This window comes from Triturus cristatus, chromosome 2_1 (genome assembly GCF_964204655.1).
Source record: "Triturus cristatus chromosome 2_1, aTriCri1.1, whole genome shotgun sequence".
Taxonomy (NCBI): domain Eukaryota; kingdom Metazoa; phylum Chordata; class Amphibia; order Caudata; family Salamandridae; genus Triturus; species Triturus cristatus.
In genome coordinates, this window is record NC_140581.1 from 846,100,737 (window position 1) to 846,128,731 (window position 27,995).

General features: G+C 44.3%; 1 protein-coding gene across 2 annotated transcripts in view; it reads left to right on the top strand.

Moving 5' to 3' along the window:
- Nucleotides 1-27,995, top strand: part of GLIS3 (GLIS family zinc finger 3) — a 773,572-nt gene that overhangs the window by 700,816 nt on the left and 44,761 nt on the right. For both annotated transcript variants that reach the window (XM_085632942.1, XM_085632943.1), the window contains one exon: nucleotides 13,242-13,423. In XM_085632942.1, coding sequence (XP_085489068.1) covers nucleotides 13,242-13,423 — 182 coding nt within the window. The remainder of the gene's footprint in view (nucleotides 1-13,241; nucleotides 13,424-27,995) is intronic.

Consider the following 27,995-nt stretch of genomic DNA (forward strand, 5'->3'; position numbering starts at 1 on the left):
TCTTGAGGCAATATCACAAAGGGGCTCACTCATGGTTCGAATGTAAGGCAAAACTACTTGATGATGAGTTAAAGATCAGTGATCCACACAGTGCAGCTTTGCGATCAATCTGGATTAAGCCTTACAATCAAAATATCTCACATAGTGTGAGTTTCCGAGCTCTCATGTTGCCCCGTAACAAGTATGTAATCGCAAATCAAACTACAAATCCATTAATCCCCCATTCCAATCATATCCAGGCTGCTAGAAAGGCACCTAAAAATGCGAAGGCATCAATGGTATATACGTTGTCCAAAATGACATCTGAAACGTGTCCTGCATAGTTTGGCAGGCAGTCCGACAATATCAATGCCTAACGAAACAAGCATTTGCAATGCAATAGGTCTCGCATTTATGCGAGTTTAAGCTACTGGGATTGTAAATGACAATGCCTTGTATATTTTAAAAACCAAAACATAAAAAAAGCATTGTCATTTACAATGACAAGAGCGCAGTCGTGTAAATGCGAGACCTATTGCACTGCAAATGCTTGTTTTAACATGGTTAGAGGTGACAAAAGCCATCTGTGTGTAGATACTGGATCTTAAAATAGTCCTATCTAAAAATTCTTTCACTATTGCTGGCCACCCAACAAACACTGTATTGCAAAAGATCCAGTGCACGTTTGTTTCTCTCCACCTATTTAGATTTCACTCTGTGGTAGGGCTACTAAATGTGGTCTGCTTTTCAGGGCAAGGGCACATGAAGATCCTTTACTCGCCTTCAGTATCCAAATTGACACCAACTGTCATATTTTGTTTCTATACAGTTTCCTCATCTGTTATCCTATTTAGCATTTTAATTCTATTTGTTGGACATCTTCACATTTGAATTAAAGTCACTAATCCTTAACCTTGTATAATGGGACAGGCAGTAGTTTAATAACCTAACTTGTAATATACTTCCTTACGGCTGTTCTCTGTATTTGTTATTCATAAAGCATAACTTCACCTCAAGGTATCTTGGTGCTGGGAACAGTTTTAAAAAATGTGGGAAACTACAATAATAATGGGACAAAGCACTAAATAGATGTGCACTGAATGGAAAGAGGTTAGTGAAATAAGGGTGTTGAGGGTTTCCTAAAAACCAAATGTGTGTTAGTATTGTAACTTTGACGTGGGCAGAAAGATTATTCCATAGTTGTTGGGAGACTCCTGGCCCATATGGAGCTACTAGGATGACTTGGGCCTGATCATCTGCAGCACTTTGGACAGGCGAGGCAGAGGTGTGAAGGTGTACAGGAGTCCTGTGCTCTGTAGAAGGGAAAGTATAGGCCCAGACTCCAGTTGCGCTGTAGCAGATTCGGGGTGTGACCATGCATGAAAGAGGGACGGATCTGGATCTCTGACTTGGTGCTTAACCTATGATGGCTCTGGTCCAAGGTGTTCAGACGGCACAGAGGACTGGTCTGCTAGAAGTAATTCAGTTAATGGTTCATATGAATCAATGGAACCTGTAGATGTTCCACAGGGAACAGGAAGAGTGCCAAAGATATGCAGCATGGTCTTATTAAAGGCCATGATCTGCTGTGGTACCACCAATGGGTTGGAACTTTGGGTGCATCAGGAACTGTAGGTACTGGATCAACATTGAGTGGTAGCTTTTCACTCTCACAACTTCCCTTTTTCTAGAGAGGAAGGATGGGCTTGAATCTTGCTTTGCCTATGTTTCTGATTGAACTTTGAATTCCTGGAGGACTTGGATTGTGAAGACTTGTTGTGCAAGTTGCCTTGGCAGTTGGTCTACATTCTTAACTTGGAGCAGGACTTTGGTGAGGCCTAGGACTTCTTCCTGTGTTTGAAATTTAGCTTTCACGGCCCTAGATCAACTTTGGGTGCATGAGGGTGCACTCATCACATGACTTTGAGTTGTGCCCTGAACCCAGACACTAAAGATGTAACTTGTGCAGGGACTGTGACGACCCTGCAGTCACTCCATGGTTTGAAACCTGCAGTTGTAGGCGGGGGCATTGTCCCATTGCACATTGGATTTCATTTTTTTTTTAAGCCAATAAAAGACAGATGCAAGTGGGAGTGGAGCTAGAGATTCCGCATGTCAGGGTGCGGAAAGGAACTAATAAGTGGCTCTGTCACTTCCTGAGTAAAACACAGCCTACTTGGAGCTGTACACCACCACATGATGAGCGGGAGGGCTTCTATCTAAAGCTTCCTGATTCAGTTTGTGCCTCGTAAATGTGAGGTGTCTGCAATTAGAATCATCTATCAAATATGAGAGGTCAGTGTAGGCTAGTTATTAGGTAGGAGGGTCAATTAAAAAACCAGGACAATTTTTTTACTTTTTTATGTATAAACTTTTGGACGTAACCATGCTATGTGCCACAAAAAGCCGAATCTATCAATTTGTCAATGGAGGCAGACCTGAGCTGATGGCATTGGTACTATGTGTTATACTGCATCCATTTTGCAAATACAATTTAAAATCATTAAGCAATGGAACAATATCTCTTGAGTCAGTTAGGTCTTTGCATGAAGTACTGAAACCTTAAAATGCTCAAAAACTGTTTTTCCTAAATAGATCTGCAGTAGCATATGGTGCACACTTGGAGAACTGAAGCTTGCTAGAACGTTCCGAGTCCTCATCTGTGTCAGGTTTCCAAATCATTATCTTTGAGTAAAAGAGGCACAAAAAAACCCTTGATAAAAGATGTATAAAGCGAAGCCTGCTTTATAGAACTTTTTGGAAGTTAATTAATGTACCTTGCCCTGCCTATGGCAAACAAGAACTTTGTGCTTGTTTATAAGAATTTGCTTGGCTGTAACTGGATGTTTTATTAATGACATAGCTTAGAATTTAGTTACAAACGAATAGAAAAAAATATATAAAGTGAGAGCTGTAAAGTGAGAAATTCCAGGCATCCAGAAACCAAAGTATCTCTTCGGGCACCTGAAAAACTGACTGCATGCATTAATAAGCCGAGAAGGAGTGAGCCCATACCTGCCGCTTAGTCTCGGAGGTCATGGCTGTGTGCAGGGGAAAGCGAAAGCACGCCATGCGCGCGTTGAGTGAGCTGAGCCGTTCGCGTGCACATCTCGTGTCCTCCGTTCGAGCACATCGGCTATCCCTTGTGCTAACGCTGCCAGCCGTGCGCGTGCACATGTCTCGTCCCCCACACTTTTACAAAAACAAGGGAACCCAGAAGGTAGATAAGGACCTTGGGTAACAGTTTGGTATTAGAACATTGGTCCTTAAACGCAACAGTTGAGTAAATAGGATAATTATAGACTTGAATCAGTACTATAATGCGAGTGACCAGCCGGACAATCAATCTAATAAATCTAAAATGTCAAATAGCAAAAATACATACGTAGCAATTACGTGGGACACAATCCTGCATCCTACATGAACACATGACAAATACATTTAGAACAAAAACATATCAAGCAAGACGGGGTAGCTTGTGGAATATTGAGCACAATTTCTAACATGCTTAGAGAAACAGTAACTGCACTTTTTTTTATCATGTGTGATTAACGTGCAAACTGTTTACATTAGTGGTCTAAAAATAGTAATGCCCACACAATTGAACCATTATGTTCTCAATACAGCTTCCAAATGGATTCCGTATATGTAGAAAAGTAAAATAAAGCACATTCCAATCCTGTGAATGTCAAAACTATCTCCATTGTAAAAACAGCATGCAGTCTATGCAAAATCGTCACTGTGTGGGAGGGCCATGCGCAAAAAGTCCATAGGCCAAGCAAACCTCATTATTGCAGCGTTGGCAGAAATGGTGCCCAGTCACCAGATATCTGCCGGTCTAAAGCGTGAGGCATTTGGAGCCAGGGGAAAGCAAAGAGCCCGCGCTGAATGCCAACAGACCTCCTTGCGTCAGGATCTTCGCCTCCCACACTGCTGTCATCCACTCTTCCTTTTTTCAGCGGAATCTCTGGGGGCTAATCATCATAGCACTACCATGCTCCTACTCCAAACTGCTGTCGATATGAGAAGCCCAAAGCCGACTGGTGGTGCGTGAGCAGTGCCGACCACAGGCCCTGAAAAATATCCAAACAAACCCTTCTCCACGTGGAAGAGAACACGCACACAAGGAATGCTGAGTGTCCAGGCACTTTTATTCCAAAGGGCCTCTTCCGACCCGTCAACACAGAGAGACGCATTTTGGCTTACCAGGTAGCCTTCCTCAATCTAATGAGTGCCATTTTTCTTAAACTATTTATACATGTCAATGTCAAAACAATCTCCATTGTAAAAACAGCATGCAGTTTATGCAAAAGAGTCACTGTGCAGGGTCGGGGGAGGGCCATGTGCAAAAAATCCATAGGCCAAGCACACCTCACCATTGCAGCGTTGGCTGAAACGGTGCTCAGTCACCAGATATATATTTCGGACAAACACTTAGGGGCCGATTCTGATCTGGGTCGGAAGGGCACCGAACGCGATCCGGCCGGAAAAACTATGAGCCGTACGTGTGTTTTCCGGCCGACTCGTACAGCTGTACGAGCGAGCAAGTATGATGCGAGCTACGTGAGATTCACCGACCGAGTCGTTTCCGGGACGAACCGCTCCGTACGTCTCGGTCGGAAGCTAACCGTGGCGTGCAATGGATGCAATTTACAACCGAGCCAGTACGATGCACGCGTCGGACAGCCTGTGCGAGCCGGAGTGTCCGGCTCACAAAAGCTCCTGGAGTCGGACTTCGGGGGTCCGCATCGGACCCCCTGACACCTGCAGCCCTACGACTCGGACACAGGGGGAGACCTATGGATCTCCCCAATACAGGCATGTACGGCACGGCTGACACCGACGCGTACCCACTGTAGGGGGCGCACTTGTTCGAGATGTACCCATTCAGTCAATGAGAGCCCATGTACGCGTCGTACGACCGTCTCTCATTGAATTCTATGGGAGTCCGACCGAACCGAGTCCGACAGCATACGGCCGCATCGTACTCGCTCGGTCGGACTGCAGGACTCCGGCTCGGTCGGAAAACACACCGGATCCGGCTCGGTCGGAGTGCTTTCCGACCCGGATCAGAATCGGCCCCTTAGTCCTTGATCACTGGCACGATTCAAAGTCAAGGCGGCCTTTAGGGAACTTAATTATACTTCACAGAGTCCCACCCCAGTGGGTGTGTGCCGCTTTGCCTGATGGTACTCGAAGTCCCCCACAGTTGGCCCAAGTGAGTGCTGCCTTGTTTTGAAAATAAATTCAATGTCTCTTACCCATGTGGGTTCTTTGGAGTGGGAAACACTGCTTCCACTGCCCATACCATGCTCCGCAATCACAGACTCTCTGTCCTCTCGGCGCCGGACTTCCAGCGCCGCAGGGCCACTCACTTGCAGCGGGGCGTTTCCGCGGCTAGGCTCACCGTTCCAAATCCAACAACAAGATGCCCTAATGAAAACGCCACACATCAAAGAGAGTTACTCCATTTATTATTGCAGGCTGCATGGAAAACAGCTTCCTCCTTCAAAGCCTTAATAACTGCCAAACGCGTTTCGGACAAACACTTAGTCCTTGATCACTGGCACGATTCAAAGTCAAGGCGGCCTTCGGGGAACTTAATTATATACTTCACAGAGTCCCGGCCTGGTGGGCGTGTGCCGCTTTGCCTGATTGTACTCGAAGTCCCCCATAGTTGGCCCAAGTGAGTGCTGCATTGTTTTGAAAATTAATTCAATGTCTCTTACCCATGTGGGTTCTTTGGAGTGGGAAACACTGCTTCCACTGCCCATACCATGTCCCGCAATCACGGATACTCTGACCTCTTGACACCAGACTTCCAGCGCCACAGGGCCACTCACTTGCAGCGGGGCGTTTCCGCGGCTAGGCTCACCACTCCAAATCCAACAACAAGATGCCCTGATGAAAAGGCCACACATCAAAGAGAGTTACTCCATTTAATATTGCAGGTTGCATGGAAAACATATTCCTCCTTCAAAGCCTTAATAATTGCCAAACGCGTTTCCGACAAACACTTAGTCCTTGATCACTGGCACGATTCAAAGTCAAGGCGGCCTTGAGGGAACTTAATTATACTTCACAGAGTCCCGCCCCAGTGGGCGTGTGCTGCTTTGCCTGCTGGTACTCGAAGTCCCCCACAGTTGGCCCAAGTGAGTGCTGCCTTGTTTTGAAAATTAATTCAATGTCTCTTACCCATGTGGGTTCTTTGGAATGGGAAACACTACCTCCACTGCCCATACCATGTCCCGCAATCACGGACTCTCTGTCCTCTCGGTGCCAGACTTCCAGCGCCGCAGGGCCGCTCACTTGCAGCGGGGCGTTTCCGTGGCTAGGCTCACTGCTCCAAATCCAGCAACAAGATGCCCTGATAAAAACGCCACACATCAAAGACAGTTACTCCATTTATTATTGCAGGCTGCATGGAAAACAGCTTCCTCCATCAAAGCCTTAATAACTGCCAAACACGTTTCGGACAAACAATTAGTCCTTGATCACTGGCACAATTCAAAGTCAAGGCGGCCTTTGGGGAACTTGATTATATACTTCACAGAGTCCCGCCCCAGTGTAAGCAGTGTTTCCCACTCCAAAGAGCCCACATGGGTAAGAGACATTGAATTAATTTTCACAACAAGGCAGCACTCACTTGGGTCAACTGTAGGGGAGTACCATCAGGCAAAGCAGCACACGCCCACTGGGGCGGGACTCTGCGAAGTGAGTTCTGATTTAGCCTCTTTCATATATTAACATTATAATTGGTATAAATCACTCAGGAGACATTAAAACAAAGGAGCATTTAAAAATGAATGTATTCACTGGCTGGTGGTCTATGAACAGGTAATGCTACAATTGTTCTCTGTTGGGTTTGAAACCAAAGGGTTTTATTGCATTTTTTAATTGCCCTTTCTGGGCTTGTTGTTCTGTTTGTCGGTGTCTGAGATGAAAAAGAAAATTAATTCGATTCACAATCGGCCAGTAAGGGAAGGGGTATCTGGGCATGCACACACTCTTGTTTCCTGTATCGGGAGAGAGAAGAGAATATACCTATAAGTAGCGAAAAGGGGACAGTCAAGAGCAGGAGCAAATTCTTTTGGAGAGTGTTTACTGCTGCCTGTATTTATTGTGCACTCTTCAGAAGCTAGTGTTTATTCAGTTCCTATGGATTGCATGAGACTTTGCTTGAAGCTATGGGCAAACATACTGGTGAGCAACCTTATGTGGAGTCTGACTCCACTTCATCAGCTCCTTCACATTCTTCTCCCCTGTTAGAATGAACAAAAGTCAGAGGATGACAGGGTGAATAGACTTGTGATGGAAACTGTAACTGCCGTACAAAAAAACATAAGGACAAAATGGCTGAGAGTGTGTCTGTGAATCACTTGACATTTTATTTGTCTTCTCGTTCAGGTTGTGATTGGGTATCTACACCAGATAATCAGAAGGAGGTATACATTGTAAAATAAACCTTACCTTTAATAGTGGATCATGTAAGATTGAATATGGGGTTCCCTGCTTGCGAGCCTTCAATCCCTACTTCTGGTTCTGTATTAAGATTATTTAGGGAATCAGCACAAGTGAATATACCAAATCATCTGCATGGATCTGGTCTTACATGACTAGAAAGACCTGGATAAAATCTCAGCCCCTAGGTTCATGTCAAAGCTTTATCTATTGGACCATATGGATGAAAAATTGCCAGATTCTATCATGCTTGATGCCTTTGTGGGCAGTTTAGTAGGAAGGACATAGATATAATTATTGCCATTATTAAAGATTCAACAGATTTAAAAAATCAATTCACCCCAAATAAAAGCATATTTCGGTTCTCACCTTGCTTTACGAGCTGAAGTAAATGGGGCTACATGACTTAGTCATTAATATCATACTTAAAATCTTTATTGAAAGCAATTGAAGAAGGAACATAATGTTCAGTTCTATTAGAAGATGTGGAACAGCAAATATAATTTTTATCGAAGTATCCTTTGATGTTGCTAGAGCCTCAGCCTTGTCAGCAGGAGCAGTAGTATCAGCAAGCAGGAATGTTGTTCTTAAAGATTGGCACACAAACGTCTCTCAGATGTCGGCAGCTATGGTTATCCTTTCAAGAAGCAACGTTGTTTGGTTCTGAGCTGGAGGAGAAATTTCACAAGCTGCTAAAGGAGAAGGCACACTTCTCATCATTAAAACAGCAGCAACAGTAATCCAGCCAAGAAGGAAAAGCAAGAAACTATGAAAAGTCTTTTAGACAACCATCAAGAAAACAAAAAGGCTTCACAATATCAATAACAAGGGAAATCTACTGAGGAAAGTCCAATTTGAAGCAAAAATCAAGCTCAAAAGCCAAGCAACCACATTTCTAACTATGCCCTATGTTCCCAGTAGGGAGACACATCCACTTCAGACAAGTGGTTGAGACAAGCCATAGAGAAGTGTCTCCTGATAGATTCTATATCTTCCGCTCCAGATTCTGGGATCATAATACCACCATGGCTGTAGTGTCTAGAGAAGTGAGCTGCTTTAAAAAAATAAATCCACCTTTGTGTTTCAAATTAAGGGATCAGTGGTACCAGTTTCAGAGAAAGAGACAGGAACTGGATTGTACTCAATAATCTACCTAGTGTCCAAGGGTTCATGGGGTTTGCAGGATGATTGTAGACTTGAAATTCCTAACCATGTAGATTAAATTAATATAATTCAGGATGGAAGCCCTTCATCAGATAATTTCTCTGATCCTCGAGAAAAGCTTTCTCATAACAATCAACCTCTTGGAGTCATACTACCATGTGGCAATAGCACAATGAAGTTATCTGCCTAAGTATTTAGAAAGATAGTTGCACCCCTGGTGGCTGCACGGCATCTTTAGGGGTTCTTCATGATTGACTTTTCCATGTGCGATGAAGGTGAAAGCTTTGGGGGGCTTGGAAGCTGTTAGGTCATGTCTGGAACAATACAACATTCTGTTGAATCTGAAAAAATGTCAATGGGTTCCAACACAAACGTTTATCTTTATAAGAGCAAATTTCAGCACACTGAAGGGAATGGTGTTCCTTCTATATCAAAGGGCAGTTGATGGCCAGGATTTGATTAGACTCTTCCTAGGATCTCCAGAGGCTCCAGTAAGGTGTTTGTTATATCCACTTGTTTAATGGCAATCTGCCTTTTCTAATACAGGAACCATCTGCATCTATACCCAATTGCAGGTCCATTTGCAGTCACAATGGTCTCTGACATATCAAGTACTAACCAAGATGATTTCAAGCCCTCTTAACATTGAACAGGGTCTCAAATGGTCTCTAAGACAGGACAAACTAACAAAGAGATTTCCTTTTGAACCTGGAAAACCATGTATTACAACAACAGATGCAAGTTTCTTAGGGTGGGGAGCAATATCAAAGGACTATGAATTGCAGAGTCAGTGGTCTTGGGGTCAAAGCCGTCGATGATACAATTGGAAAGACATGATAACTGTGGAAAAGGCATTGGAAAATTTTCAGGATTTGGTTCTGGGGAATCATGTTCTGATTCTTTCACACAATAGTGTCACTGTATCATACTTGAAACATCAGCTAGGAACACGACAACATCCTTGAGGAAGATCACATGGCAAAACAATCTCTGGGTGAAGATATATATTCGTTCCCTGAGAGGTTTGTATACCAGGGGAAGGGAAAGAATTTGCAGGAGGCTTGAGCTACCATTCCTCAATCCTTTGGAGCCAGAAATAACAAACAAATTCAGAGGTTTTGTTCCAGGTTTCCGGGGGGAAGGGGGGGCATGGGTGATTTGATTCCTTGACAATGGAGTGGCCTTAGAAACTCACATATGCCTTTCCTCCCTTTCCCATAATCTCAAAAGTCTTGCGGAAAACAATTAATCAATCTCAAGAGGTGATCATGGATGTTCCATTCTGGCTGAGGAGGTTGTGCTTTCCCATGTTGAAATCCATGGCAAATATACCTCTATTGATTCCCCCTCTATCTCTTCATCCCTTTGCAACAAAGAAGGTGTTTTGTCTTTTCTGGAACCATCTACATCTTTCAGTTTGGAAATTGAGAGACAGGGTTGCAGGGGAAAAGAATTCCTTCACATTTAGCAAAGACTATTTCAAGATCATGTAGAAGGCTTATCCAAAGCATGTGAAACGCTTTGAGTCATGTTGTTCCACACATTCTCTTTCCTTGTTAAATTGACAAATTTCTTCTATTATACTTTTTTTATGGGACTGTTTCCATAAAAACGTTTCAGTAGCCACATTATGATCTCTGTGGGCATTACTAAAATCTTTTAAAGATCCATCAGGAAATTCAGGGGATGGTGAGAATCTGGTTTTAAAGTTGCTTGAGAGTTTTCTTTTGGAATGGAACAACCAAAGAAAAAGATAGGACCCTCGCATTGCAATGTAATTCCTGTTCTAAGAGCACTTCTGGAACATCCATTTGAACATTCTGAATTGGCTGTTATCAAGTTTCTGACTTTGAAAGTGGTTGTTTGCTGGCTATCATATCAGACAATATAGTGGAGAAGTTAGGAGCTTTACTACGTTGGCTTACCCTTTTGAATATTTTTGATTACAGATTTATGAGAATTAACCCTGCCTTTCCAACTCCAGTAAATTTACATCATCTACAAATACAGAGCAGGAGTTAATCTTACTTGATTTTTTATCCAAAATCCTCCTTATTCGGAAGAAGGAAAATTTCACTTGCTAGATGTGAAAAGAGATTTGTTGATTTATATTAAAAGGTCTTTATCCTTTAGGAAATGTGATTCTTTTATTGTAACTTTTGGAGCATCAGGTTAAGGGAAAAAAGCTTCATCGTTAACTATAAGTAGGTGGCACAGGTCTTTAATTTATCTTGCGTACGCAATGAAACAACATGTTCCAGAGGGAATTCCGGGAAGGTCAAAAAGATGTCTTGCTGCTTCATGAGCAGAGGTTAATTGAGTTCCTGTTGCAGAAATCTTGTTGCAGCAACTTGGACTGTACGGAATACTTTTGTCCATTATTACAGACTCATCAATGTAACTGTTATGATAAGAATTTTGGTTTGGGATTATCAAATCAATAATAATGTGAATAGAATATATGTATTTCCTCAAACACTGGGTGTAGCATATATTCTATGGCTTTTTGATTCACCTTTCAATTTCTTTTATTTGGTGTATTTATTAACGAAGACCTACATTACTTTAATATACTTCATAGAGTAATTGCTCCGATGAGGACACAGGACACTGGACGTAAAGGTAATGTATAGGATTACTTACTGGTAATCTTCATTACTCGTTGTCCTATCATCCTTGTTCCAGTCATTATGACCCACCCTTCCATCCCGTTCTCTGGTTTTCATTCAAAGAACAGGAGAATGATGAGTAAACCAAGGAATACTTGGTGTCCTAAGGGAATGGGCCAGGCTCAGTTTGCAGCATTTCCCTGTGGAGGATATGACAACCTCACAGAGTAATGTACCACTTGTAACAAAGTTGATGGGATAGTATGCATGCTGCCTCATAACAGTGATCGGAAATCTAAACGTCATTACCAGGTCCATTTCATGACCTGTGTCAGAACTATAATCAGAATAGGTTGGTTTTCCGTTTTGCCCTGACGTTCAGGAGGGAGGTTAAGGGCACTGCAGTTGTGGAGGGGTCACAAATGTAAACTGCAACTGTGTTTATATGATGACCTGAATGCTCTATATAACCACAAGCAGAAATATAATATGTATAAGAAACAATGGCACAGCACACTCCTTTAGATAATCTGCATGGAAATTGAATGAAACATGCAGCCGTAAGCTCTATAGAAAAGCAAACAATGGCCGACCAGGGTTGAGCACTTCAATTCTACTTGTTACATATATCACAAAAAGGTGCAGCTACTCCCAGCATCGGCCGTTGATGAATGCCAATTTTGTAAGAAAGTTCATGGGAAAGGAAGGTGCACTCTGCTAGAAGTAAGTCAAAAGACACAAGTATAGTCCATCAATCTTCTTTTTATTTAACGTTGTTTTAAAAAACTGGCACACAGCCCACACGTTTCGTTCCCTAGTGCCACGTGAACTTCATCAGGGTTAACACATAAAGTGAGAGTATCATACATGACAAATAATGACAGAAATAGTCTCCTCAGGGTATCTGTCACAAGCGTATTCGTGAATTTCAAATATAAGGGTTCCAAGTAATTCTGAAATATTTATGAAAGGTTCCACGGTAAATCACAATAGTCCCAAGATTGGCTACCATATATAGAAAAGACAGCATGATAACCGGCATATGATAGACTATACTTGTGTCTTTTGACTGACTTCAACCAGAGTGCACCTTCCCTTCTCATGAACAGCCATAAGCTCTATGTAATGGCACCCCATACATAGCTATAACCGTGTGCCTTGCTGTTCCAGCTTGCAAAGCACCTAGAAGCGATCAAGGTGTATCTTCCCAGACAATGTTAATGAGGTATCTCCTGAAAAAGGGCACATCCTACATTTATTGAGCATTTTTCACTTTATTACATTGTGAAAATGGGTATTATATTATGCAATATCTATTTCTAATTCTACCAAAGAAATACTTTAAAATAATGCAAATTGTACAGAATGCGGCAGCCCGCCTTCTAACAAAGACCCTCAGATATGTTTCAGCCTCCCAAGCTAATAGCAGGCTACATTGACTGCCAATAAGAAAGCATATACTTTTTAATGCCCTTTGCATAGCTTAAAGGCTCTTTAGGGTCTGGGTCCTGTTTACCTTAGAGATAGGTTTAGATGGTATCTTCTTGGCAAGACCCTCCGTTCCAGCTCTGCACGAGATCTGGTTGTTCCATCCCACAGACCTGCGACCTGGGGAGGGAGGAGCCTAGTTTGTCGTATGGCCCTAAACTGGAACCGTCTACCTCTGGAGTTGAAAACTGCTACTTGTTTGCTTAGGTTCAGGCAGGCATTAAATGCCTGGCTTTTCACTCTGAATCTGACTAGTTATCCCTGAACCCTTACAGCTCTTCTGTTCATTACCAGTCATGGTCAGTGCCAAGATGCCTCTGGGTAAATATTTGTGCTTTATTAATTATAAAATCGATCAATCAATCAAAATCAATCAATGTATCTAATAAATATTGAACCCTTACATTCATTGTTTAAGAAGTTCTGCTCAAGTGTGCTCTATGTTCGCAAGAGCTGAGGAAGCTTATAAAGGCAAGGATTACATAAGATTGGTATATTTCTTTATTGTTCATAAATGTGTCCTACTTTTCCTTTACACAGGTTTTCAACCGCAGCTCACTCTCCCCATCATATCAGTCCCCGGAGAATACCTGCCCCTCCACCCATGATGCAGAGAAGAACTCCACAGCCACCTCATGCACAACAGGCAATGCCTCCCCTGCTAAAGATGTACCAACCTTTACAAGATAGCTCTGTGCAACACAATAACATCCAAGTTCAAGGTAAGGAAGATAAACTACCTTATTAATAATGTTGTCCGTGCTGTTAATATTTAATAGAATGTGCATGCCAGTGGGAAGGTACATTGATCTGGAAATAAAGGAGCAGTCATTTAAATGTACAACAGTGTGTCACACATGTATAATGGGTGTTTCCGTTTGTTTACAGAAGGATCTAAAAATAATAACATTTTTAATCATACAAGTATTTTCCCACAGATGATTATGCTATTAACCGTCCAGTACAAGGATATATGGTCAGATGAAGGAAATCTTTTTACATTCACAAAAACTTTGATTCAGAATTTTCTGAACCAAACTGTTAGTACATAGGTCGTATGACAAAATTCAATACTGGGCTCAAAAAAACTGGTTGCAAATTGTGACTGCAGAAACACCCCAAGGAGACACCTCACGGAACGGTTGTTCTGAACTGCTGTGGAAATGCACTGGGTGGAAAAGGGAAATGGCCTGACTTTCGGGCCTGAATCACCAAGCAGCATCTGGAACTAGCACCACCCAACCCTATCCACTCTGGTCGGACCACTAGGGAGGGCGCAGGCAGCCAGGCTGCTTTGACTTAACTCTGCTGTGTGGCCTCCACGAAACGCATATCTTGGAGCCAGACAGTCCCTGCAGGGTAGAAGCATTTTGCTTGAAACAACAGCTGGGGTAGGCCAAGCAGTCCCTCCCTAAATGGACCTTGTACGCTCAATCGATCCGAGTACAGTGGTAGGCAGCCTGTGCCCAAGCAGGCCTCCCTGCATAGGGATTTTAGTTTTACATCCCTGCCTGCTCTCCGAGAAGGAAGACTTGGAGGCAGAAATGCAGCTGGGGACCCTGGACCTGGGGGAAGGGGGGGCAGGACAGGCCCAGCACCCGGGGAATTCAGTAGGATGTCAAATGGGTCCCTAGTACCTTGTCCCTACTAATCCAGAGAAAGCCCACCTGTCTTTCAAGTAATCCGTGCACACTGAGTGACAGAGGGGTACATTCAAGAAAATGTATGCAACATTATGCAATCCTGACTAAGGTCAATGTGTCAAATGAGCCCTCATCGGGACTTCAAGAGTAGTCCAGCCATTTAGGTATTTGATGCATTCCTTTGCTATGCACAACCAGAGAGCCGGGCTAAGAGTGACCAGTTGACCAGGCTTGAACGACAGTCATCTGGTTGCACCATGTCTTATGAATCAGATTCCACTCACTCTGGGAGGAGCTAGGGGATCCCTGGGATGGGTTCCCTGAGCCTGAGCTGTGCCTTAGGCCCGGGGCCTGTGGGGAAGGTCCTCATGGAATTTAGACCCAGAGCCTGGATGACCTTTTCAGCACAGCAAAGCAGAGGTGCCCTCCTGGGGCATGTGGAACCCCATTCAGGACACTTTGCCAAACATGTTTGCACCACCCACACAGGCATGGTAAATGTCGCTGGCGTAATTTCACACAACCCTAATTATAACTTTACACACCCCTACCGTTGATAGGTAAAATAATAAGTTTTAATTAGCATGGGTGATGTAATGCACTTGTTTTGTTAGTGGAAAAAGCCTTGCCGAATGTAGCATATATAATGTGTTAAAGCATTAGTAACACACCAGCAGGCCATAAAGGGTGCCTTGTAGTGATAAGGGCAAGGAGAAAAAAGCTCTCTCACTAATCTCCTTTCTGTTGGCTTATCCGTGATCCTGAACTGGTCAGTTCATATTGTTTTTTATTACTTTTGATAGATCTTACATTTTGGTGTTTATTTTGCAGTCTTCTGGCAATTCTTGGTGAGATCTTCGGCTCTGGGCCCGCTGCCCTTTTTTATTTGAAGTCGCAAAAAACAGTCTCAGAAAAGCAGATAAAAATTGGGGGCCTATTTACAAGCCCCTTCCGCCGCTGCTGCATCACTTTTTGTGACGCACCTGCAGCGCAACCTGATGTCCCATATTTACAAGGACACATAAAGCCACCCTTGTGGCTTTTTGTGTCCTTGTGAATATGGCCCCTTTACAGGCAACACTTTGAGTGAAAGGGGTGTGCAATGGGTGTTGCTGTGGGTGTTCCCACGCAACACCCATGGCTTCTGCCACATTTCCAGATTTACGAGAATTCGGAAACCTGGAAATGCATCAGAATGCATACACATACGCAGGGGCGGCTCGCCGCTATGGTGGAGGAGCGTCATCCCACTGATTTTAAGCAGTGAATTGCAAAGGAAACATAAAATGATAATAACTTTGAGCTATTATCATTCTTTCTTTCCTGTTGCTTTGCTGGTGGGCGGGGCTGCTCAGCTTTCAGAGCAGGGCACCTCTCGGCCGCCCAAACCAGTCATGAGCACTTTTCCCATGCTCCATGCAGACTGCGTTACAGCCTGCATGAAGAACAAGCCCAGGCCCCCATTCCCTGGTTGAGCAGTGAACCAGGATGCTCAAAATCAATCACAAAGCTGCATTGCAGCGTTGTGATTTGTCAGGGGAGCCTTTTCTGTGCTTCCTGTGCCGCGAAGAGCAGGAGCAGAGACGCGGGACTGGCGCAACAAGGTAAGTGTTCCTTTTTTTTTGTTTTACTGTTCCCCCATCCCCCTAGAGCGCCCTCCCCACACACGCCCACACCCGCCTCACCACCCGTCAACCATGCCAGCAGCCACTGATGATACCCCTCCCTAGGGGAGGCATAATGAGGAAAAATCTTTTGATTTGTCTCTTCTCGTTTTTTCCTTCTTCTATGCGTACAGCACACAGAGCAAGAAAATCACATCTTATTATTGTTTATGTGCAGGAAGCTATCCCTTCCTGCACATAAACCATCATTTAAAAAATTCAGTTTTTCAGCTTCTTTGTGTGCCGCATTAAGCAGCACACATATAAGTTTAAAAACACCATTTCTGATTGTTTATGTGCAGACAGGGACACCTTCTTGCACATACACAATCATTCCCCTCAACGCAGGCACCCTTGCACTATGGTGAAAGCTTGCCTGGGTCGGCGCCTGGCAGCAAATTGTGCGCCAGAACAGAGGAGAGCAAGGGATCCGTCATGTCATTGTAGATATGACGCTTCCCTGTGCTTTGGAATTATCGTAGCACGGCACAGCCAAATGGCTTGCGGCACCACGCTGAGTTATTTCCTTGTAAATGAGGCCCTGAGTTTCCATTTCCTGAGACTTCAAGAGCCTCATTTACAAGGAATTAATGCAGCGCGGTGCCTAAGCACAGGGACGCGTCATATCTACAACATATGACGTATCCCTTTGCCGTTCTGCCCCCGGTACGTCACAAAAAGTGACGCACCGGTGGGGCAAGGGGTTTGTAAATTAGACCCCAGTTGCTTTGACTTGTGCTTGTTGTGATGATTCCTTTCCGAAGTTTTACCAACGCCGATAAAAGAAATTTAAAGAAAAAGGTGGATGGTGCACAGAGCTGTAAATAGACTGAGGCATGCTTGACAGGCTCTCTGGCGCCCCTCAGAGGTTGTCTTTTTTGCAAGATAGGCATGACATTGCCTTCTCTCCCAGGAACAGCCCATGCTGCAGTGCCGACTAACTGTGTATTAGCATGTATGCTGCATTTGCATGCTGCACGTTCTACTAGGCCTAACTAAGCATACAGTATGAACTTTCTGCAACATCAGAAACACATCCACCTAACCTCCTCAGTTGATCATGGGTAGGGCGACCAACTATGTGCTGGGTTTTATTTTGACAGACGGCTGCATTATGGGAGTTGTAGTCATGTGGTGCCTTCCACTTGATAAGCTGGACTGATGCAACTGATCACAGTGGAGGTAGGTGACACCATGATATGGTATTGTATTGAAGGTTTTGTATAGGGCTTACCACACAGACGTGGCTACTGAAACACTTGCCTGCACAGATAGCATGCTACACCCTACGGATGGGTGGTTGGAAGAGTGTTGTCTTTGCTTTGATCCGATGCAGGAAGTGATTCAATGTCGTGCATGCAGTCAGCATTATGGGACACAGCCCTCCTGATGTGATGGATGAGAAAGTGTGAGAGGCAGACGCACATTTTGCAGGCTGTGGTAGGTTGCAGCTCTGATTAGCTCTGCAGTTCCCTTCCATGTTGGCTGTGACAGGAGGGCATCCACTTTGAGAGCCTGTGATCTGGGAAATGTGAGGTAACAACAGGTGTAGAGAGGAGTGAAGGTGATGCGCGATATTGGATACGTTCAAATTAGAGACGAGTGTATTATTGCCCGTCCACAGCGAGCAGCTCACAAAGAAAGAAGCTCACGCATGGATGGCTTCTGAATGGAACGCATCGAGCCTGCATTCACGCTGGCGTCAGTGCGTGGCGTAACGTCATTCCTCCTGCTTTTGTGCCCTGTCATCGAATCTCTCGAGTGCGTCTAGCATTGCATCACATCAACACACACTCTGGCCACATTATCCAGGCAAACTTTTGAACTGGAGAATGTGGATTGTTGGGAAAACATGATGTGAATTGTATGAGAATGGCAGGTTTTGACAGCCAGCGTGGTGCGGAATAATTAAGTCCGGGTTATTGTTTTTCTAAAAGCCCTGCGAAGTTTAAATAGTTACAGTAATTTAAAACTTAAGCTGTCTGGGACTGTGGGCTTTGGAAGCAAACCAAGTGGAGCAGCGTGTTACCCGTTCGCTGTTCTTGGAACACTGTGCCGCGCGGCTTTGCCTGTCAGATTGTTGCAGGCACACGCTTTTTTACTGATGCACTTTTGTGCTCCTTACTTGGTGTATTTTTAGCGCTGGATTGAAGCAATCCAAGAGCGAGAAAAATATTTTTATTTTGCGAATGTTTACTAAATTTTGCAGATCTAGCCTCAAGATAAATGTGGGCATGTGTGAGTGAGTCTGGCAGACAGCACAGATTGCTGCCAGCAGGATTAGCCGTGCGTGGATTCACGGAGCTGGTAACCGCGGTGGCATCCTGGGGAGAGTGGAGAGGGTAGGGGGGATGTGACACGACACAATGCACAATAAATAGTCCACACCGTCAGCAACACGGAGTTATTTATGTTATTTGTGCGATTCGGTTAGACGTAAGCACGCCTCAGGATAATTCTTCTTAATGTGGAAATTATTCTCAAGATTCAACAAACAACACGACCTGCATAATGTTGTAATCTGTGGTTTGAGCTACCACCACCCTGCCGGTGTGATGATGAAAATCCGACCTAAAGCAAGCAGGTGCTTCCCATACCCAGGGCTTCCAGACAGATGGAACTTGCCACTTGCTCCCAAGCTTTTAATGAAGGTACCCTGGAGCAGCAGGGCCGGCTTTAGGGCGGTGCAACTGGTACGGTCGCCCTGGGCGTTGACCTAGAGGGGGCGCTCATTCACGGTTTAGAAGCGATGAATTAAAATCACCTGCTGCAGAGTTCATTGTGTGTCCAGCTTTCAAGCAGCAGTAAAAATGTCAAGATAACTTTTGTGATTAATGTTCCTGCCAGAGAAAGATTGGAGTTTTGTCTAGTGGCAGTTTTGGCTCGCCATAAAGTAGCCAGAGGGTTCATATATGATCTGTAATTTAAGTGGATAGCTGAGTGCATTAGTAAAGCCAGACCTTACCAGCGCTTTAAATGTATGTGAGAGAGGGACTTTGGAGATATGAAGGGCTCTTTTGAGGGTGGTAGTGAGAGAGTCTGAGGAGGAGGAAGTCATGAGGGGGGCGCCAAAAAAGATTGTTGCACCGAGCACCACCAGCAGTAAAGCTGGCCCTGTGGACCGGTAAGTGGAGCACTCTCTAGAATAGTCAACCTCGAGCATTGGTTGACAGACTGTGTTCAGGGTACTCCATTGGCGGACCGCCTTTCGGCTGGTGTTGTCAAGTCTGGAGTCACCAAGTGTCTCTAGTCAAGTCTAAACCCAGCACCAAGAATCTGCCATTCTGAAGACTCGGTTAACCAATTCAGCTAACAGATTTATCTATTTTGTTTAAATAGTTATGCCTCTCCGTCCCCCACATTCCCAAGCAATGTGAGTGACTTCTGGTCAGTACTGTACTCCTGGTCACCTTGCCAAGGGCAAATACTTCTCTGGGGCTGCACCAAGAATTTGGAACTCACTCACGCTTGCCATTAGAAGAATTCCATCTCTGGCACGCTTCAAAAAGGATGCCAAAACCTTCCTAATGGGCAAATTCCTCTCCTAACTCTTGCATTACAGTCTCCTCAGCGACTTTGTTCTACCTCCTATTATGACCTCACCATGGTTTTTCCGTATGATATCCACCGGCACCTCTGGGCATTCCACCCTGGGATCTGAGACCGCTTGTGTCTTGTAAAATGTATCTACTGGTTTTCATCCCAAATGTATACACCTTGGGATCTGAGACCGCTTGTGTCTTGTAAAATGTATCTACCGGTTTTCATCCCAAATGTATACACCCTGGGATCTGAGACCACTTGTTTCTTGTAAAATGTATCTACATGTTTTATCCCTAATGTATCCACCCCTCCTAAGTCTTTTGTATACCCAGGGCCGGCTTTAGGCATGTGCAAGCTGTGCACCTGCACAGGGCCGCCAAACCCCAGGGGCCGCCACGACGAGACGAGGAATCGGATACATATTCGTGGCGGCCCCTGGCAGGGATTTGGCGGCCTCCGGGTGAGGGTCTTTGCAGACGGTGCCCGAGGTTTCTGTGCTTACTCACTGAGGTTCGTCACTTGTGCGAGGGCGGGCCGGGCGCATGCCTTGTGTGCGCGGGCGGGGGAGCAGGCGCGCAGCAGCCCAAGATGATTGGCGACCACCGCATTCCCTCCTGCAGCTCTCGCGCCTCTGCAGTTCGGCGGCGGCCGCAGCAGCGCGTTGCGGACTCCCCAGTCTGAGCGCGGCACGGTGAGTAGGCCCCGGGCGGCGGGCCGGTCTGATAACCATGCCCATTAATAGGATATTATGATAACCTCTGTTAAGCAGAGGCGGCACGTATTATTTGATGCATTGTAAATGCCTTATTATCTTTATTGTAGTAGGAAAATAATAACCGCGTTTGGTGCAAACTGTATGGGTACGTAACTTTTGTATTTTGCTACCACAGCAGTGCCTCTAAAGAAATGTGAACGGCCGTGATTTTGCGCGTCAAACTTGCAGAAAAGTCGCTGTCATGTGGGTTCAAGGGATAAACGGGGGGAACGGGAACGGGTTATTTTTCGTGGGCATTTTTTCTATTATTATAAAGGTTAGAGTCTAAGGCAGCTAGCGGAATACGATTACCTGCCATCTAAATTGGCATTCAGAATTGGAAACATCCAGGAATCGAATTAATCAGCTACAGTGCGTGTCCCACTTCCTAGTTAAGCAGTTACCGGTAAAGTCGCTAAGTTATTTATTAGTCCTCGTGTTTTTCAATTCTGGCTAATCCCTGACTTCAGTGCGAGGGGTGTGTTTGAGTCTGATTTCTGTAACGTCGTAAGGGGCAATCCATTCACGTTTTGATAAACTAATCGTGTTGGAATCAGTCCCTCTGTTAAATACCTTCTTTGTGTGAGTGATTGCATGATTAGCCGTGATTTTATATTCATCCAGATTCGAGTCTTTTTCTCGCACCGGGCTGGGGCTGTGTCCTTATGGCTATTGTAGTGTAAAACTGAACGATCTATTTGTGTTTTGTTTTGTTATTAGTAGTTATTAGTAGTTGACATGAGGACACTTGAACACTCGAGGTGTCCAGGTCTTCGGGCCTGGATGTGCACCACCAGTGTATTGAATGTTTATTCTAACTTATCAAGCGCTACTGAAGCTTATCTACTGATACCATCTGAAACTGTTGTTCATCCATAGATTATAGTGCTTAAAACTCCTTAATACTGAAGTTTAAACTGCGTCGAACCGCTCCAGGTGTTAATTGTGGCATACTTCAATGTACAACGGGTTGGAGCGGGGACAGGGAGCCACAACCTCACCACCAAAACACCTTGATTGGTGTTGTGTAGCACATGGATCAGTGGCTGCACACCGCCTACCCCTCCCCTAGTGACTCACGTTCCAGACTTGTTTCTCTAGACATTGCAGCGAACAGAACGTTGCATACACAAGACCATGTCTCTGGGGGGGGGGGCTGTGGGTCCGGGGCCCCCCTGTCATGGCCCTGCAGCCGTCTGTGCCAGTCCCTCACGTCGTGTGTCACAATGCCCTCCTCCTAAATTTTATCGTTCCGAGACAAATTTGGAAGGGTAGAAGCAGCCGCAGGTACTGGTTATCTAACGCCTTTTCTGGACGTTTTATTAAAACACCTTCCTGAGCTCTACCCTGCCCGGACCCCCTCTTCCGGGGCCCCCTACCTACGCTCCCTGCACAGGGCCACCATGAGCCTAGAGCCGCCCCTGGTATACCACTTGTCAATCCTGTAAAGCGCTCTGATACCCTTGCGGGTCTAGTTCGCGCTCTATAAAACACAACAATAAATACATAAATACGAGATTTGCAGGTAAAAAGGGTTAAAATCGAGTAACATAGCAAAACCTATTCTCTGTGGAAGTGTGTGTACATGCGTTGTTAAAATCTGCTCCAATCCTGTTTTTTTATGTAGTATCAAATTGGTACTTAATGAATGGGAATGACACTGCCATAAATTAAAATTCACATCCAATCAGTCAAATCTCTCTTGGGTCTAGTGGCAGAAAGTATGTTCTAGCATTGATCCCCGTCTCACCAATGAGTTACTTTACTTAGGTTACAAAATCCGTTTTCTTAACCCCTCTCGTGTTTCCTAAAATGGAAGCATGAAGGTGACGTCCACAACACATTCCCCTGTAAGCTAATAATTGCTATGTTCAACATATGGTGCAAAGTTGGCTAGGTAATTTCAAGGATTGAGTTACCATCATGTCATATCTTCCTAGTACCAGCTTGTTTTGAAAAAATGTGAATGATCTTCATTCTTCTTTGCCACAAGGAACTAACCTGGATTCCCTGCCAGTGTCTAGAGTCCAGTTGAAAAGTTTCCCAGAAAGAGAACGTCACCATGGTTACAGCTCTAAGAAACTAGCCTCTGAGATTACCCTTATCTCCAAATCAATTCTCCTAGACTTGCCAAGGGCCCCCATCCCTTCTCTGGCAGGCCAGCCAGCTTGTAGCCATCAGATGAGGATGAGACACCAGAATGCCCTGGCATTTTGATGATGCGAATGTTTGGTAGCTACCTCTGTAGTAGTCACATTTAAAAAGAATCAAAGTGCCAGTGATGTTATCAATGCCTAGATCGCTCACTGCAGTGTAAAAAACGTTTTATATTGCAACAAAACAAGAGTGTGCAGACTGTGAGCCTGCCTGACCAGCAGTATGATGCTATTAGGCAGACCATAATGTTATTTATGGCAAGGAGGATATCCATCAAAATTGGGAGAGGATTGGGTAACGTTTATTGTATGAGTTAAAACTTCTACATTATAGGACCCTTGCTTTGGTGCATCATAGACTCACAGGAGAGGCCCGCCTCCAGAAACCCCCCTGAGTAGCTTTAACTTGTCACACTGCAACTCTCTTGAAGCAGGCATGAACATCCCAACTATTGGAGCACCTTCAAACACTACACCAGTGTTTCCAGCCAGCCCATTTTGGAAGTCTGAGTGAAATATAAAGAGGCAATTAAATTCTGTATTTATCTTGTTGCATTTGTTTCACTTCAATTGCAGAGGTCAAATGTCAGGCTGACTTCTGACAAATTGCTGCTTATTTTCTTTTACATGTGGAATGGTGTTTACAAACTCCTCTCACTTTCCAGTCAGAGAAAGAAAAGTAAAGTGAATTATGTGACAATCTGGCTTGGGTACAGAGTGTTAAAAGAAAGGCTGTAGGGTGTCATTTTTTTGTATCACAAACCAAAATGGAAATACCTGTAAATTAACTGAACACTGTCATCATTTGGAAAGCAAAAAGGAAGTAAATTTGTTTGTAATTCTGGAGTGTGGTGGAAACAAAAAATAGGATCAAGACAAACCAAGACACTTTTTCTTAGTGAAGTGCAAATCAAAAATATTCACTGAAATCCTATTTCGAAACAGTATCATGTACAGTCTAGTTTCATTATTAAAACTGCATGACTGTGCAAATTTAGTGGTCATTTCAATGGAAAGTGTGCTGTATGTAATGACAGTGTGCTACCATACAATGCTTTAGTTACATTACAAAATCACCACCCCATGTCCTTAAAAGCTAGGGGAGTCGGATTGGTTTATCATGCTAAAATGTTTGAGAAGCACTGCACTACTCTGTTTGTGAGGTTTTGTGCATTTGATTTATACTGATCTGCAATTGTAGCCTAAATGGAAAATAACAATATAGAAAAGTGTAAGTATACGCTCAGAATGCAATTTGAAAGGATAGCAGTGACAAAAGTAACATTTTCTGAGCCATTCAAAGATCTTCATTGCCTGCCCAAATCTCTGTGCGAGATTCCCGTTAGAAACTGTTTCCAAGGTGTTCAGAGATCCAATATTTCTGATAGGAATTAAGATTCTTCATAGAGATTCTTAAAAAAAGACCTCAAAACATGGCGTAGGAGCGAAGGTTGGTGGAGGGAGAATGTTAAGTCAGATAGGAGGCTGTGGAATGGGGTGAGATACAGGCTGAACAGCATGAAAGGGCTGCAGATTTCTTTGCTGCTTTTAATACTGAAAGGAAGCAGGGGTGTAAGCTCGACCCCTTCACTGCCAGCCTAAGTGACATTTTGGGGTTCACTCACCAAATATTAGGGTGTGCATCATTTTGCATTCTACAACTAGAAAGAAGTGGAGTGCATCTGCTTTCAATACAGTTGATAAAGCACAGAGAAATGCATAGATTTCCCCAAAGTCACACAGGTATCAGAAACTTGAACTAAAGACTCCTTCATCCAAACCGCATATCAATCTTCATCAATGCCCTGTTTCAGTGGTTCCTACCCTAAGTGCTTAGTTTGAGACAGTGTTTGCAGGTACGGTCCACCTGCACTCATTTTTGGAGACTGAGACTTATTTTTCTCAGCAGGTTTTTGAGGAGAGAAAGACAGAAAAACAATGAACAAAGAAAGAAAGTTGCACCATAACAGTGCATTGTAAGAACTGGGCGGAATTTGCGAAATCCACTTTAGCAAATTATCGCGAAAATGTTTAAAATTATTGCAAACAAGCGGAAATATCGCGAAGATGCAGAATTTTTTTTACCGCATGTTCGCGAGATTTTCTGCATGGTTGCGGGTCGCCAACTAACCCATGTGGTTGCTCGCGGGTGCGGCCATCTTGTTTTGAGTTGTCTCGCGGTGCATGATCGCGAGAAGAAAGACGTGATCACGCGAAGCATGACGTCACTGCGGGCGCGAACTGTCGCGAGACAGCGCAAATGGCTAAAAACAATCCAACATCTCATGGAGAACGCGACCGGATCAAGAAAACTTGTCGGTGAACGCAGGGATTCAGGTAAGGCGATCGCGCGCGCGCGAGAATGTATTATTTTACAGCGCGAGCAAGAAACAAATTATTGCCAAGCTGCGGAAAGCGGAAATTTTGACATTTTTGCGCTCTCTGCGGAACGCGAGATGTCAAATTATCGCAATATCCGCGAACGGAACAAAATTTTTGCCCAGGCCTAGTATGAATGCCTGAGTCATGAAAATTAAAAAAAAAGTACAAAATCTGAATGTACCCAATAAAGAGGCAGGGGTATGCAGTGGAATGAAAAACTTAGTTAACTATGTGTTGGATGACATTCCATACATGGCACGTAGGGTGCATAGGGGCCTCTTAGCCCCCGCATGTGTGCAGTTGAGAGAGGTACATTAATCCTTATCTGATAGATATGTTTGCCCTTAAAATACCTAATTCCATTACGTTCTTCCACCTCTGGTGCACAGGGTAGCACTGCTTGTGAATTACTTTGTTTCCATGGAGAAGTATACAGTGTATTCCAGTTAAGATGGTAGTAAAACTTCTTCTATAACTTCCAAATGTTAGATAATAGCTAGCAGGAAGACACTAGCCATATACATTTTGCCATTAGGTGTCTATTTAGAACAGATCATCTTACAGTTGGGATGTTGGTTGACTGGGGTGTGAGCCCTGGTCGAACAGCAAACAGTCCTTGTCAATGTGAGGCAGAAGCCAATCCTAAATTAACAAGTGCTCTACCCAGTGGTAGCTGGGCACAGAGCAGTCAGGCTTAACTTTCAGGCAATGTCAAAAGTATTTGTGCAACACTTCACACAGTAATAAAGTGAAAACATGACACAAAAAGGATCCCACACCAGGTAAGAAAAATAGAGTAAGCGTTAATAAATAAGATCAAAATGACAAAAATCCAATCAGTAGAACTGGAGATACACAAGTTTAGAGATTTCAGTAAAAATAGCACCAAAAAAGCACTGTGGCTGTCTGGTCACTCCGGATCGTGACAAAGTCACATGTTCAGGCCAACTGCAATGGAGCGCAGGCTGGCTACAGGGACCCAGTCCAGCCAGTTGAATAAAGTACCCTATATCCTTGTTTGTTGAGCATTTCGAGGATCAGTGTCAAAGATGTGACTTGCAGCCGACACGATGTGTTAGTGCTGAGATGCAGCAATGCTGCGATGCAAAGTCCTGCATCATCGTAGGGGATCCCATCAATAAGGGCTTGCAGTGCAAAGTACGGCATTGAGGATGCATCAGTCAGTCCTGGGTGATGTGTCGGTTCAGAGGAACTGTGAGGCTGCAATGCAGAGTCCGTCATTGTCATCGAGGCAGCCTTCGATGGGGAATGTGAGGAGCTGCAATGAGGGAGGACGCGTCACACAGTGCGGTTTTTATGAGGCGGCAGGCTACGATGTGAGTCTTCGCAATGGAGAAGATTCCATGCACCAGCAGCAGCAATAAATCGGTTCTGCTCAGAGTTTCACCACGCAGCAGGCAGGATGTGTTAGTTCTACGGCATCCACAGGGGTTGGCAGAGCAGCTTAAGCCCACTTCCAAGGATCCATGACTAGGGGTGGTACCACTTGGCAGGGTGGACTCACAGACGAAAAAATCCAGGTGAATGTTCAAGGTTGTTGGAAGCCTTTTGTGTTCCTGAGGCTTCAGAAGAGGAGGCCAGCCAAATAGCCCTTGGAGTTACTTGGGGCTCTGGGTTAAAGAGATGCAGGTCCTGTTCTCACCCAGGCTAGAGGGCAGCAGGTCAGCACATCAGGACAGCAATCCTTCAGAGCAGCTGTCCAGCAGAGTGGCAGTCCTTTCAGCAGCAGAGCAGTCCTTCTTCCTGGTAGAGTATCCACAGGTCCAGAACTGTACTGAAGAGTTGGTATCTGAGGTCCAGCATTAATATCCAGTTTTTGCCCTTGGAGTGTGGAGAAGCTTCTAGTGGAATACCTTTGAAGTACACAGGTGCCCTGCCCTCCCTGCCCTGGCCCCAGACTAACTACAGGGGGTTTGCCGCCCTTTGTTTGGAGGCAGCACACAGCCTATTCAAGTGTAAATGGGGCTGTGCCCAGCGACTTCCTCCCATCCTGCCAGTGATTGGCCATCTAGGCACACCTAAGCTGTCTATTGTGTGTGGCTGTCTAAGAGGAACATAAAGTCCAACTGTCAACTAAACCTAGTCATGGAACCTAGAGATTGGCTGCAGGAACCACATGGCTAATGCAAGAAAATACCAACTTTCTAAAAGTGTCATTTTCAAAGTTGTAATTTAAAATCCACCTTTACCATGTTAGGGTTTTTCATTACAATTTCAAAAGACACCAAATATGAACTGGATACCTGTTCCCATTTGAAGATTACTGCTTATTAAATGTATTAAGGTAACTTCAATATTATCCTATGGGAGAGGTCGGCCATCCAGTAGTGAAATCCGAATTTAAGAGTGTTTCAGCACCAGGGCATGTAAAGTTTAAGCAGATGTCCTACTCTTCGAATACATTGCACCCTGCCCTCTGGGCTGTTCAGGGCCTAACCTAGGGGTGACTTATTTGTTTTAAAAAGGAAGGTGTGGACCTGGCAAAAAAAAACATTTTGCCATGTTGAAATAGCAGTTAAAACTGCACACATAGGCTGCAATAGCAGGTCTAAGACATGGTTAAAGTGCTACTTAAGTGAGTGGCACAATCAGTGCAGCAGGCCGACTAGCAGCATTTAATTTACAGTGCCTGGGCACAGATAGTGTCACTTTACAAGGGACTTACAAGTACATTAAATATGCTAGTTGAGTATAAGCCAATTCTACTATGTCTTAGGGAGAGAGCAGAAGCACTTTAGCACTGGTTAGCAATGGTGAAGTGCCCAGAATCCTAAAGCCAGCAAAAACGAAGTCAGCAAACAGGTCTGAAGGCAAAACGTTGGGGACAAAACCACGGCAAGTATGCCAGATCTAACAGTTGTGTTATATAAATGTTGTGTATTAGATTTATCCAGCAAATGTTTTGGGAATTAATTCATAGTTTCATTCCAAGCACAGAGCATCTTAGAAGGTTTTGCGCCTGACTTGGAACATAAAATTCAGCAGTGCACCTTGGCTGAAATAATATCGGATAGTTAGGCTGTACATAGGCCTTTGAAAAGCTATCACAGTTGCATCAGAACCCACAGATGGATTTGAAAGTCATCACTCATGCAGCCAGGTTGCTTACATAAGGAGACAGGCTTTTGTGC